The 13,015-nt window shown below is 41.7% G+C and overlaps 1 protein-coding gene across 5 annotated transcripts in view; it reads left to right on the top strand.

Annotated features, from left to right (window-relative positions):
• The window catches only part of KALRN (kalirin RhoGEF kinase), a 519,314-nt gene that overhangs the window by 469,772 nt on the left and 36,527 nt on the right, over positions 1 to 13,015 (top strand). For all 5 annotated transcript variants that reach the window (XM_075093010.1, XM_075093013.1, XM_075093012.1 and 2 more), the window contains 8 exons: positions 2,123 to 2,189; positions 3,459 to 3,562; positions 6,462 to 6,531; positions 7,115 to 7,201; positions 7,985 to 8,077; positions 9,243 to 9,293; positions 9,636 to 9,713; positions 10,636 to 10,821. In XM_075093010.1, coding sequence (XP_074949111.1) covers positions 2,123 to 2,189; positions 3,459 to 3,562; positions 6,462 to 6,531; positions 7,115 to 7,201; positions 7,985 to 8,077; positions 9,243 to 9,293; positions 9,636 to 9,713; positions 10,636 to 10,821 — 736 coding nt within the window. The remainder of the gene's footprint in view (positions 1 to 2,122; positions 2,190 to 3,458; positions 3,563 to 6,461; positions 6,532 to 7,114; positions 7,202 to 7,984; positions 8,078 to 9,242; positions 9,294 to 9,635; positions 9,714 to 10,635; positions 10,822 to 13,015) is intronic.

Genomic DNA, 13,015 nt, shown 5'->3' with positions numbered 1-13,015 from the left:
CAGTAATTTCCTGAGTCTCTGGCAGCACGTGCATGCCAGCAGTTAGCCTTAGTGTTATGAAACCCCTATTCCATCAGACTTGACTGCCGCATTTCTATGACCAATAAGGCAATAGTCTCATCGAGTAGTGTTGTTCAGTATAGATTTAATACAGAGATACCAAGATATCCAGGTATTCAGACTTATTCAGAGGTGAGGAGGTTCCATCCCTATTCCAGTTCATGCATTTTAAATACAGCTGTGTAGTCAATAAGTGCTGGAGGCCAGGGCAAGCACTTTGCAAGCAACTGCCTGCCCTTGGTCCATGTTGTCGGACGAGGAGATGAGTGAACTTGAATTTTTGGCAGTATGCATCTTAGAAACCTTAAAACTGGGAGATCTCTAAGGTCCTGTGTCAGGTAGGCTTCAGAGAACTAATAGAGATGGTCAAGGTTGATTTTTGTTGATATTTCTGTTTGCTGGGAAGAGGGGAGCTGGGGGAACGCTGGTGCTGAGTTTAAGGTAAGTAGTGGAGATGCAGACCCTGGTTCCTAAAAGAGGTGCAAATTGGCAGGTTTGGTCTGTTCACATGATAGACACCAAGTTGCTTCTGATTTTTATTTCAAACCCACCTGCCTGTATGTGCAGCAACATGAAGTACTACAAGTACCTGCTGCCTCATTTTTACAGCAGGATTTGGCCAGAGACATCCTTGCAGTCACTCAAACCAAAGGAGTCTGGGTGTGGGAGAGGCAGTGGGCAGCTGGGAGAGGGTCTCCCCATCCCTTCAACAGCCCTCCCTGTTTGCGGGGTGAGCTGAAAAGTAACCACCCAGCATGCCTCGCAGCACGGAGGAGATGTGGCAAGCCTTTTGCAAGGGCACAGCAGGTCAGCCAACGAGAGGGGACTGCACAGGATACGCTTGTTCAGGCCACATGCTGCTGCTTTGTAAAACAGCAGCCTTTTGCCCTGTGCATGTTTACTACCCAGGCACACAAATTGGCAGGGCGCTTCAGAGAGTGCAAGCATCTGGCATTGCCGCTGCCAGCCCTGCCTTCTGCCAAGGGGGCTGGATTTCACTCTCAAATGAACAAAAAGCTGTTTGACCTCTTCCTGCCACGTGTCTTAAGTATCTCCTCCGCTCTTTGCAAGGGACACATTGGGAGTGGGATTTATTTTCTCAGTAACCTCTCATAACTGAGTCTTTCCTTGCAATGCCAGTCTACTTTATTTTTTCCTCTAGATATTTTCATTGACGCTTTTATCTTAGCACTGTTTGCCCTCAGCCCTATCATTTCAAGTGGGTCAGAATGCTGATTGATGCGAACGCAGTGATATTAGACATGAAAGCACTCCTCTATCTCGTTAGCCTTGTTACTGCAGTAGCAAACTTCAGCACAGATGGAGTTTTTTTGTCATGTGCCAAATCTATGTATTGGCATAACTGAGAGGCAAACTGTCTGCAGCAAGCTGTAACTTCTTGAAATTGTCCTCAGAAGAACATTATGTGATTAGTCAGTTTAACTTACAAAGGAGGGGCTTTTTTTAGCTTGCTGTTATTTGCACGCATCAGGCCTTCATTAGATGACTCTCCTACCCAGGATTATTAGCTCTGAAATCAGTGTAAAGCATTTGACACCCACACCTAGATTACCTAAACTGAAAGATTAAACTCTTGGTTATGACGGGAGGGAGAATTTGTTTTCCAAGTGTTTGAAACTTCCAAATTAAAACATAACTGATGAATCCTGGGCACAGCCAGAGGGACTGGGGCAAGAAATCCTCTCCTGCTTGCTGCAAAATGGGTCAGGACATGGCTCCATCGCTATCAGGAGGGCTGCATGGCGGGTGGAGGAGTGGAGAGCAGGGAGAGGTAATTCAAAGTACAAGCAGCTGGTTGTGATCCTGCTCTTGCACCATCCTGGGACATGGGGGGAAGAGGGGTAGAAGGAAAGAGTGGTTAAGAGAATTGAAACTACCCTGACCTGAAATGTGACGTTTTTGTCATTTACATTCCGCTGAGCTACAAGTGAAGAGCGAGTCGTGTTATGTGACCTGGAATGAGTGGGGTAATACGTGGTAAGAGGAATAAACAGTAATGTCAAGGAATATGGTAAAATATGTGTGTTCTGTTTTAATTTAGGTTTGTCTTAAATGAACTGGTACAGACTGAAAAAGACTACGTCAAAGACTTGGGAACTGTTGTGGAGGTGAGTTGAAGCAAACCCTGCTCTGCAAAATGTTGTCCCACTAAAAAGCACCATGCTGAAAACTGACAACATCAGAAAATACAGCATGAGAAACAAACTGCTTTATTTTGTACTCTGCTTCCATGGTCTCCTCCTCATGTTGACAGAAACAAGGAGAAATGCCTTTGGAAACTATTTTTGTTTCCATCTAACAAACATTGTATTTTAGGTTTCAAGTCCAGTGTGCAAAGATTTTTCTTGGCTACTCTGCTTGTGACAAACTCTTTCCACTCTAATGCAGTCTTGAGGGCAGCGGTGGAGAATAACTTATGCTCCTACCACCTATTCTTGTGTTCCTAACTGTCTTATTGAGTAATGGTAACACATACTTTACTTGAGTTTGCACCTGGACGAAGGTCCTGTGTCTGAGTTCCCTTCCTGGAGCTGGGTTTGGATCTGTGCTGAGGTGCACATGTGGCCCATGGATTACTGTTTTGCAAAAAGACTTGAGATAAAATAGAGGGCCCCTTTTTGTCGGAAACAATTATAGTTTTTTAAGCTTCAACTTACAAAGACATGGCTGATCCCCAGGGATCACCTGTCAGAGCCAACTCACATGCAGGGTCCAGACTTTTTCCCAGCAAAGACTCAGAACTGGAGGCACGTGACTGAAGGGGGTTTTTGGCAATGCTTTTGGCATGCACTAGTCCAAGGAGAATTATCAGCCCATCTAACAGTGATTTTCAACAGCTTCCAAACTTTGTGTTATATTCCGTTTACACCAAGCACCCCTGGCAAACCTGACAGGGTGGCAGTGCTCTAGAGGCTTTTAAAGAAACTCTCAGGAGGTGTGAGAAATACTATTCATGTGACTCTCTAAACTTACTGCTTGGCTTTGTGCTCCCACATAATACTCATGGTGATGAATGGAAGAACTCTGTACAGAGTCTGGCTCCTTCCTCTTACCAGAAAAGCCAAGAGCTTGATAAACTACTTTTGATTAACTTTTATCTTCTAATTGCACTTGTCACTTCAATGACATTTGATAATGGTTTGTATAAGTATTGTAGATATTCAGAATAAATCCTTTAAAGTTTTCTTTTAAGAAAACTGTGTAATTTAAAGTATCTAGATGGGTTTCTGGTTTTAAATTGTACCAAAGGTATTTTAAGCATTTTCAATGTAAAAAATTCTGACATTAAACTTTTGCTTCTTTTTTCAAAAAAAGAGTGTAATTATGCTCCCTCTTCAAATGAACCCTTTGCTAACCACTGATCATTAATCCTAAAGGGCTTCATGAAGAGGATAGAAGAAAAAGGAGTTTCTGAAGATATGAAAGGGAAAGACAAGATTGTATTTGGCAATATTCACCAGATCTATGACTGGCACAAAGAGTAAGTTTTTGGTGTAGTTCCTTTTTAAGCATCTTTCTAACATCTTGTCCATAAAGTATTGGGGTATATGGTGTCTGTATGTCTAAGCTGCTTTTAATTGAACATCAGCAGGTCATTCAGGGATGAACTTCCAAATGATGTTGCCTCACTTTAAATGGTCCCTGTTGGTTTGTAAGTGCTGCTTAATAACTACACAAAGCATGACTACCTTGAATCCTGAGAACATGTTCCAGTCCACGTGCTTTTAGCCACAGTTTCACGATACACTAGATCCTGATATAGGGCTTTGTCTATCCAGCCAAAACTGGCACAACTGTATGATGCGGTCTTACATAAAATCATTCTTCTCAGTGGAAAAAACTTTGGTGGGTTATAGCTTTGCACTGCCTGGTTTCATGAGAGGGTGTTTGTCATGCTGTCTCTGATCACAGATACAGCTTTATGCTGGCTCAAACACCCTGCCAGGCGTGCTGGTCAGCATGACAGAAATGTTGCACACAAGAGAGTCTGCTCTGTGTTGAGTGCTGTGCTGCCAACAGCTATGCCACTCCTTGCTGGGGTGCCACAACAAGAGGCTCAATGGGAGATGTCACTCCCATGTGGTCCATCCACAGCTCCTGAGCTGCTCATAAGGAGTCCCAGAGCTGCTGCTTGTAGGGTACTTGCTGGATCCTCAGAAAAGCTCCTGAGGCTGCCATAATTGTGTTTCTTGGGTCACAGCTGTAGGCTCAGTTCATGCCACTGATGAGCAGTAGCAATGCTGGAACGTCATGCATTCCTTCCTATGTCTTGTGGTTCTCAGCAACATGAACACCTTCACATGCAGCTGATAGGATCACGAAGGCTGACCGTACCAGTAGTATTTGGCTAGTAGGGTGATAAAATGCAAATACCTTCAAGATCCTTCTCATGTGAAAGCTCTGACATGCTTTGGCCTAGTTGACACTTTTGACTCTGAGTTAGGAACTCTGTTCCTTGAAAATCTTACTCACACAAGTAAGTTTTGAAAAGCTGCTGGAAACACAAGGCTTGTTTCAAACCCTGGGTCATTTCCGCTGTAACTTTTATGAACAGCACTGTCTTGCTTATGGACAATATGGTCATGATTTCAACTTTGCCACTCAGAAATACTCTACAGCTCCAGGTAACTAGAATTGAGCATGCATGTGCAGACTTGAGCAATAGACACTGGGCTTGGATCTTCACGGAATCACAGAATGGTAGGGGTTGGAAGGGACCTCTGGAGATCACCTTGTCCAACCCCGCTGCTTGAGCAGGCACACCCAGAGCAGGGGGCACAGGAATGCGTCCAGGCACGCTTTGAATGTCTCCAGGGAAGGGACTCCACAGCCTCCCTGGGCAGCCTGTGCCACTGCTCTGGCACCCGCACAGGAAAGAAGTTTTTTCTCGTATTGAGGTGGAACTTCCTGTGTTCCAACTTGTGCCCATTGCCCCTTGTCCTGTCATTGGGCACTAATGAAAAGAGCCTAGTCCCATCATCCTGACACCCACCCTTTAGATATTTATAGGTATTTATGAAATCTCCCCCTCAGTCTTCTCTTCCCCAGGCTGAACAAACCCAAGTCTCTCAGCCTTTCCTCATAAGGCAGATGCTCCAGTCCCCTGATCATCTTCATAGCTCTCTGCTGGACTTGCTCAAGGAGTTCCACATCCTTCTTAAACTTCCTTCAGCTCTGGACATTTCCCTTACCCAGAAAACATGGTGTCCTTCCCATAATGTGTCCCACAGGTGCTTATCTCATGGCCCAGGCCTGTCCTTATGTTCTGACAGATGCCCTTGTGAGCACAAAACAAAAAATGTCAGAAAAAGCTTAACCATATATTAAGCTGATACCAGCAACAGAGAGTTTTTACCAGTGCCACTCATTAAGTGTGATGATAGGAGTTTCCTGTATCATATAGGGAGGGATTCCCTATTTTTAGTTCTGCATATCTGGGTCAAGAAATCTATTTAAATGCAGATGAATTTAGCATTTATGGAAGCAGCTGTATCTGATGGTAGCAGTAGTTGGAACAGATGTCCAACGTGCATCTTTCTGAGGGGTTCTGGGATTTCTTGGAACCAGACCATTGCAGGCATGTCCTCTCACCAAATCTGGCTACTGTAGCAAATCCATGGAGGCATTTGAAACAGAAATCCTGCAGTGAGAAAGAGGAAGACCATGGAAAGGGAGATTGTCACGATTTGCCTAACAGTTAGAAAAACCTACCAGAATTTCTAAAGTTTAGTTTGGCCATTTTTACCTCACTTTTAAGTATCCCAGTGTATTCCTGGTAAGGGCATTCAAGCTAGAATGAATGACCTCCCCAAAGCTGCAGGCCAAGATAGAGATGGTGTTTATTAATTACTATTACGAATTACAGGATATTACTAGAAGTAATATACTGAAAAACAGTGAAAAATAGAACATACCGAAAGACTACCAGCAAACACGTGTTGATTTGTTTATTCTAGTGGAAACTTGTGCATCTCTTTCACGTTGACCAGTAGTCCAAATCTGCTCATGCAACTGAGCACTCATGGTAAAGCTACAGTTGAGTTTTCACAGGTCTTTTGGTATATGGGAAAGTTTTACTTTGGGATTTCTCAGTGAAGGAAAGCAACTCTTGCAATTGGATAGTAGTTGGCACTTTTTAAAAATTGAAACCACTGTAACAGTAAAGAAGAGCAGATAGTTTGCAAGACAAGGACTTCGTATTTCACAGCTCTCATGAAATGTTTTCTAAATCCCACCATTAAGGGCTGAAGCCAAGCTTACCTTTTCATTTGTTATTGAATACTATAGCTAAAATTGCACCGATATATCTGAAGGACAACTGGTTTGCTGCTGGGATGACCTAAAGAAGTGTTCTGAAATGTTGATATTCTTTCTTTCAGCTTTTTCCTGGCTGAACTGGAAAAATGTCTTCAAGAACCTGACCGTTTAGCACAGCTTTTTATTAAGCATGTAAGTTTTATTTTGTTACCTATCTCTAGTATAACTGTCATTTAGGGTGTGATGAGTACTTTCTGGAAACATCTGTTTGTGTCGACTTGATACTTTTACATGTCTAAACTTAATTTAAACATAAAGTAGCCTTATAGTTATGCATCTTCAGTGAGCAGCTGGATTGAGTTAAAGCATTAATCATTGCCTTCTTGCAGACTTCTTATTTTGGGGGGCAAAATTGATGTGGCCAAGGACTTCTGCCAAAATACATTTATGGCAGGTACTTGCCAACTGTTATGATTGACATGTTTGAGTGATATTAGCCAGAGCAGATCTCTATAGCAAATTTCAGACCTACCAGTGTGGGGACAACATCTCTAACTGGCTACCCCTATGGAAACCTCCCCTTGCCTATGGTTCAGAAGTGGAGAACAGAACCAGTTGTCAATTTACTTTCCTACTTCAGCAAACTAAATCTTTGATTAATCAAAAAATAAGGAAGACCAATCAGAACATCATCACAACTTTCTGCCAGGTTTTAATAGCAGAACAGAATGGTAGCTGATATCTCACCCGGCTGCTGTGCCTCTCGCTTTCACAGGAGCGGCGATTACACATGTACGTGGTATATTGCCAAAACAAGCCACGATCTGAATATATAGTAGCTGAGTATGAGACATACTTTGAGGTAAGCATGGCTTATTATACATTACTACTACTTAAAACTGTGAGTCCTAGTTAAGTAGACTATCCTGTGATCTGTGGGGTTTAGCTAAAACAAACTCTAGAAGATTTGGATACTGCACATGCTGCTAAAGTCTCTGCTATGGGAAAAAAAAGTTATTATTTATTCCAAATTCTCATGTTGCTAATTTCTAATAAATATTTAATCCTGTACTAACTGTTTGTGGCCCTCAGAGTGCCACAACTGCATTGATTTCTGTCCAAAATAAAACAAGACTTTTTAATCTGTAGTCTACAAATATGGAGGGAGGCGAGAGTTATTGGAGCTGGGTGGTGCCTCTCATAAATTCCCAATAAGTTTGTCTGTTTCAAGAAAATTTTGGGACTAGGCACATTTAGATATTAATGTTAAAGAAGCTTGTTTAACAAGGGAAAGATGTTTCATTTCACCCAAGGGCATGAGGCATGCTCTGCAGGACTTGTTTGTGAGCTAATCCCCTCTGCAGTGGAAAGAGTCGTCTCCAGACCTTGCAGCCCTGCTCAGTCAGCTCAAAGGGAGAAGCGTTCCTGTGCTTTCCAACGCCTTCCAGCTCAGTGATGACTTTTACCCAGTCCTTGCCTAAATAGGATATGCCAGATTTTTATATCCTCTAAAATTCCCTCTTGTAAACAAAAGATTAAGAACAGACCAACTTTCTGTGGAAATAAGTCTCTGCTGAGACATTTTATCATGTTCTCTGTCTTACTCTGTGATTGTTTGCAATTGTTTTTAATCCTCAATTTTTAGGAGGTTCAACAGGAAATAAGCCAACGGCTAACCATCAGTGACTTTCTGATCAAACCCATTCAAAGAATAACTAAATATCAGCTTCTTCTCAAGGTGAGTGGAAAGACACAGTTTGGACTAAACTATATTCTGCATTTTGCATTAGATGCTGTTATTTTAAATCAGCCTTAGTTTTAACTGAGGAATAGCTTCCTCTTAATTAAGAGGAAAGAGGAGTCTGCTTAAACATGGGCGTACAATAAGAGTCCCATAGAAAATGTCCAGAGAGCAAAAGGGCCACATCTGTGGGAGTAGTTTGCAGTTTAGGTTAGTGAAAAGACTTTTTTTTTAGTTGGATTTCTTTTCTAGAAGAGTAAACTTCAGATAGGAATTTTCTTCCTCTGAAGTTTCAGGGCAAACTTTCATTAAATTTTTTTGAAGTGCAATGAAGATGCACAAATGTCCCTGTCCATGGCAGGGTGTTTGGAGCTAGATGATCTTTAAGGTCCCTTCCAACCCAAACCATTCTGTGATTCTGTGAGGTGTGTTAATAAAGCCTGCCTTTGGTGCTGAATGGCATGCTTCTAATAAATGCTGTAGCCTCCATTTCTGAATATCTCTCTTCAAATTAGCTTAAGAAACTTATGCCCAGAATATTCTGATGTCTTTAAATCTGGGGAGCCCACTGCAATTTTTTTCCCAAGGTGTCTGACCACTCCGGCTTCTGCTGACTTTATCCACAATGCAAATTACTCAGCATTTCTGAAAATTCATCCCTAGGGGTCTCAAGCTGATACCTAAAATTAGGTGTGTCTGAACCCTACCCTGTAATCTCCAGCAGTACCAGGGCTCTGAGCTGGTTTATTCTCTTTTTTGAACTAGTCTCAAGCAGGATGCCATCAGCCCACAGTTTTGTAATTGCATGCTAGCAAAGAGACTAAGACTAAGCAAAGACTGTGTTCCCTGAAATGCCAAAAGGAAAAGAAAAATCTTCAAGTGTGTGTGGTCTTGTGGCTTAAGACAGGGACCAAGTAAGCATTCCCATGGGCTAATCCCAGCTTTGTCTTTTCTCTGCAATGTTTTCAGCAACCATCCACACCCCTTTTCCATATCTGTAAAGTGGTTATAACATTCAGCAACCTCTGAAGATGAATTTATTAATATTAGCAAGTTACTTCTCAGAAAATCACATGCTGAATATGCTTTTTCTTTTTCAAAGTGGCATCTTTTGTTTTCTCTTTCTGGAGTGCCTTAATGCAAACCTTTCTGCTTTCTCCAGGACTTCCTGAGGTACAGTGAAAAAGCTGGTCTTGAGTGCTCTGATATAGAGGTACGTTTTCATGTCCTGGACAATAGTGGTATGTTATCTGATGGTACTTTATAGGGGTGAATGAAAACCCCAGTATTCCTTTGACAATAGTTGAAGATCCCGCTGGTATTCTAAATGTGGTATTTCCCTTAGCCTAAGTCATAAGTAAAAGATGAAGGTGCAGTCCTGTGTTGTAGGTGCACCATCCTCTTTTAGACATTAACATACATCTTCGGTGCATGAGGGTCTCACCGTGAATAACTGCTAGCAGTGATCACGCTACTGAAGTTCATTATTTGACACTTTCCTTTTAGGAACCTTCTGATTCTCTGGTAACAATACAATATCTTTTTTCCTTAACAGAAAGCAGTTGAATTAATGTGCCTTGTACCAAAACGTTGCAATGATATGATGAACCTGGGTCGCCTCCAAGGCTTTGAGGTATGCATTTGCATCCTGCTTATAATAACAACCAGGCAAGGAAAAGTGTTTTATCTTTCTATGATTGTCTATACAATCTGCCCTACTCGAGGCTGTTTATCTAGTGCTTGTTCTTCTCCAGCACTGAGCTGCATGGTTTGGTGAGGTTTCAAAGGTGGGGTTGATACACCTGTTACTCTAAACTTGTGACAATCTATCTATTGTCTCTTCAAAATGTGAGGTCTGTAAAAGCTTCTGTAAGCTTGAATTAGACTTGTAATATCTATTGCCAGAGCAAAATAAGTGGTGAACCAGACTGCTCTGCCAGTAAGTAAGGTCACCTAGCATTAATATGTTAACAGCTTCCTCTGAGTTTGGCAACATCCAGGAGGGGACTTGTGAGTTATAACCCCACAGGTTACAGCTTGTGGTTTGTAACTAAGCCAATGTAGACTTTGGCACTCCTGGTGAGATGTCCTATCTCCAAAATGAAGTCAAGTTTGTCTTACCATCTTGTGCATTGTAGCATTCCTGCAAGCAGGTAGGCCCTGGTTTTTTGCACCTTCAGGGGTGTTGTGTCATTGACTACTTGCTTAGGGCATGATGGAAAGCTCATGACTAGAGGGAATCCGAGGCACTACGGTAACAAACTACATAATGGGAGCAGTGTTTGAAATTAAATATACAAAACAGTCTACTTGAGACCTCTTGCTTTTGGTTTTATATGCACAATCAGTGCAATAAAAGCAGAGAAAACCTATGTTATTTTCCTTAAATTGAGCTCTTGATTTACAAGATTGCTGCTTTGATAACCTAGGGCTGATATGTCTCACATGAATTCAGTGCTGCTTGGAAAACTTGGACTGCACGAAACATAGCAGATTGTCTTGTGGGATCATGGTAGGTCGGGGTTTGTAATGTTGGTGCCTTGTCTGCTTCTCAGGGCAAGCTGACAGCTCAAGGCAAGCTGCTGCAGCAGGACACCTTCTACGTGACAGAGCAGGATTCTGGAGTTCAGTCTCGACCAAAGGAGCGTAGGGTGTTTCTCTTTGAGCAAATAGTTATCTTCAGTGAACTACTTAGAAAAGGATCTTTAACACCAGGCTACATGTTCAAGAAAAGCATAAAGGTAAGAAATAGAGGGGGAGAGGCATATACTGTTTGATGGTCACATAAGGAAATCTTACCAATTTTCTGTACTGTGAGACCGGTCCATCCTGTCATAGGTGGCCAACAATTTGCAGAAAATATTTGCATTTGCAGTGGATCAGAAACCGTTTAAGACCGTCTCTAAATAAACCACTGGGTGTCTAAATTTACTGGGTTATTTTTACAAGCACCACAGCCAGGGCAGGTCCTCTGTCATTCATAGCTCTGAGTTAGCAAATACTGCTACAAAGCCTGCAGTAGTCAAAGGAAGTATGCAATAGTTGCTTTTAAGCATAATCATAAAAGGTAGGGGAAGGTGTAGTATCCAAAACAATCATCTTAGGCCAAACTGTAGATCAATATTAAGTCGCTATGTGAAATTACCGGAAATACTCTCACTAATGGGGGGAGGGCTCTTAGTACAAATGTTGCAAGAATATTGAACTATTTCAAAAACAGACAAAACAACACACAGTTCTAAAAGTGCAGCTATGAGGAATTATAAAACCAGCTAAACTATAAAGAAAGTTTTAAGAAATTAATTTTGGTTTTAAATAATCTTTCCAAATTATGGGGCTGGGACTAAAAGTGAAAACTGAAAGTAACCAGGGAAAATACTTATTTGTTTATTGGTATATTTGCTTGTTTATGGAGTTTTATGCTTGTTTAGCAAATGCAAAGTTAACCTCTGGAATGGTAAGTGAAGGTGAATGAATGCTATGCTTCTCCTGGTAGAACAGCCTTTACTGTGTCTGCAGAAAGAGCAAAGTCACTGGTTCATTTGAATCTCTTGATCGTTCAAGCTGAGAAACCAGTCTGGGATTGATTTCCTATTCAAACATACTGGTTTCAAAGAAATGTGGGAGAATGCATTGTGTTTGCTCTAAATTTTAAATGGTACATTAATATTAAATAGAACAATATCAGGTGAAATAATGCATATTAACCATATACAACTAAACAAATCTATGATAAACAGCATATTTACTGAAATGAAGGCATCTTCTTGCTGACAGAAACTGCAGCATTTACTGAAAAGCCTATATCCATTTGCAAGTCAGTGTATTTCATAGTTTCCAACCGAACAATAAGCTATAAAGGAAAAACCTAAAGTGTACTGATAAAAAAAAATCTTGATTTAGATAATAAGCTTTGATTTTATCTTCATGCTGATTTAAATATTATTAAAGTTGGAGATGGGAATAACATGTATAATTTTTAGTTCAGTTTATTATGTGTATAACAATGAGGCTTTTATCTGCAGGAAACAATTCCTGAATTGTATATTGTAGATAGAGAGATAAAAATAAATCTCTCCTAATGTCAATAAAATTAGCTTGCCTCAAGGGTATGAGTTGCTTTTCTAGTTAGCCTATGAAAGTAATGCTCTTTCCACTGCCTGAGTTTAAACTTTTTGTGTGATAATTTTCCAGTCCCTCTTTTCTTTCATTTGGTGAAGAGCTCATTCTCCTGTTGAGTGCCTAGAGGAAGTGTGGGATCCTCCGTGGCTCCACATGCGTCTCCCCCACCACAGTGTGGAGTGTGTGTGCCAGCAGCTCTCACATCCTGCCTCCCAGCCCCTGCTTCAGCTTCTGGCTGCTTTCGCATTTCTCTCATGCTTTCCCACCGAGATAAGCTGTGGCCTGCAGCACAGCAGGACCATAGAATCATTAAGGTTGGAAAAGACCTCTAGGATCATCAAGTCCAACCATCAACCCAACACTACCATGTCTCCTAAACCATGTCCTGAAGTGCCATGTCTACATGTCTTTTAAATACATCCAGGGATGGTGACTCCACCACCTCTCTGGGCAGCCTGCATCAGTGCCTGACCACTCTTTCAGTGAAGAAATTTTTCATAATATCCAATCTAAACCTTCCCTGACACAGCTTGAAGCCATTTCCTCTTGTCCAGTTACTTGTTACTTGGGTGTTGGTCTCTTCTCCCACCTCCTACAGCCTCCTTTCAGGTAGTTGTAGAGAGTGGTAAGGTCTCCCCTCAGCCTCCTCTTCTCCAGGCTAAACAACTCCAGTTCCCTCTGCTGCTTCATGTAAGACTTATTCTCCAGACCCTTCACCAGCTTCATTGCCCTTCTTTGGACATGCTCCAGCACCTCGATATCCCTCCTGTAGTGAAGGACCCAAAACTGAACACATATTCAAGGTGTGGCCTC

This window comes from Phalacrocorax aristotelis, chromosome 5 (genome assembly GCF_949628215.1).
Source record: "Phalacrocorax aristotelis chromosome 5, bGulAri2.1, whole genome shotgun sequence".
NCBI classification, from domain to species: Eukaryota; Metazoa; Chordata; class Aves; order Suliformes; family Phalacrocoracidae; genus Phalacrocorax; species Phalacrocorax aristotelis.
Note: the sequence above shows the minus strand (reverse complement) of the source record. Positions and strands in the feature narration are given on the sequence as shown.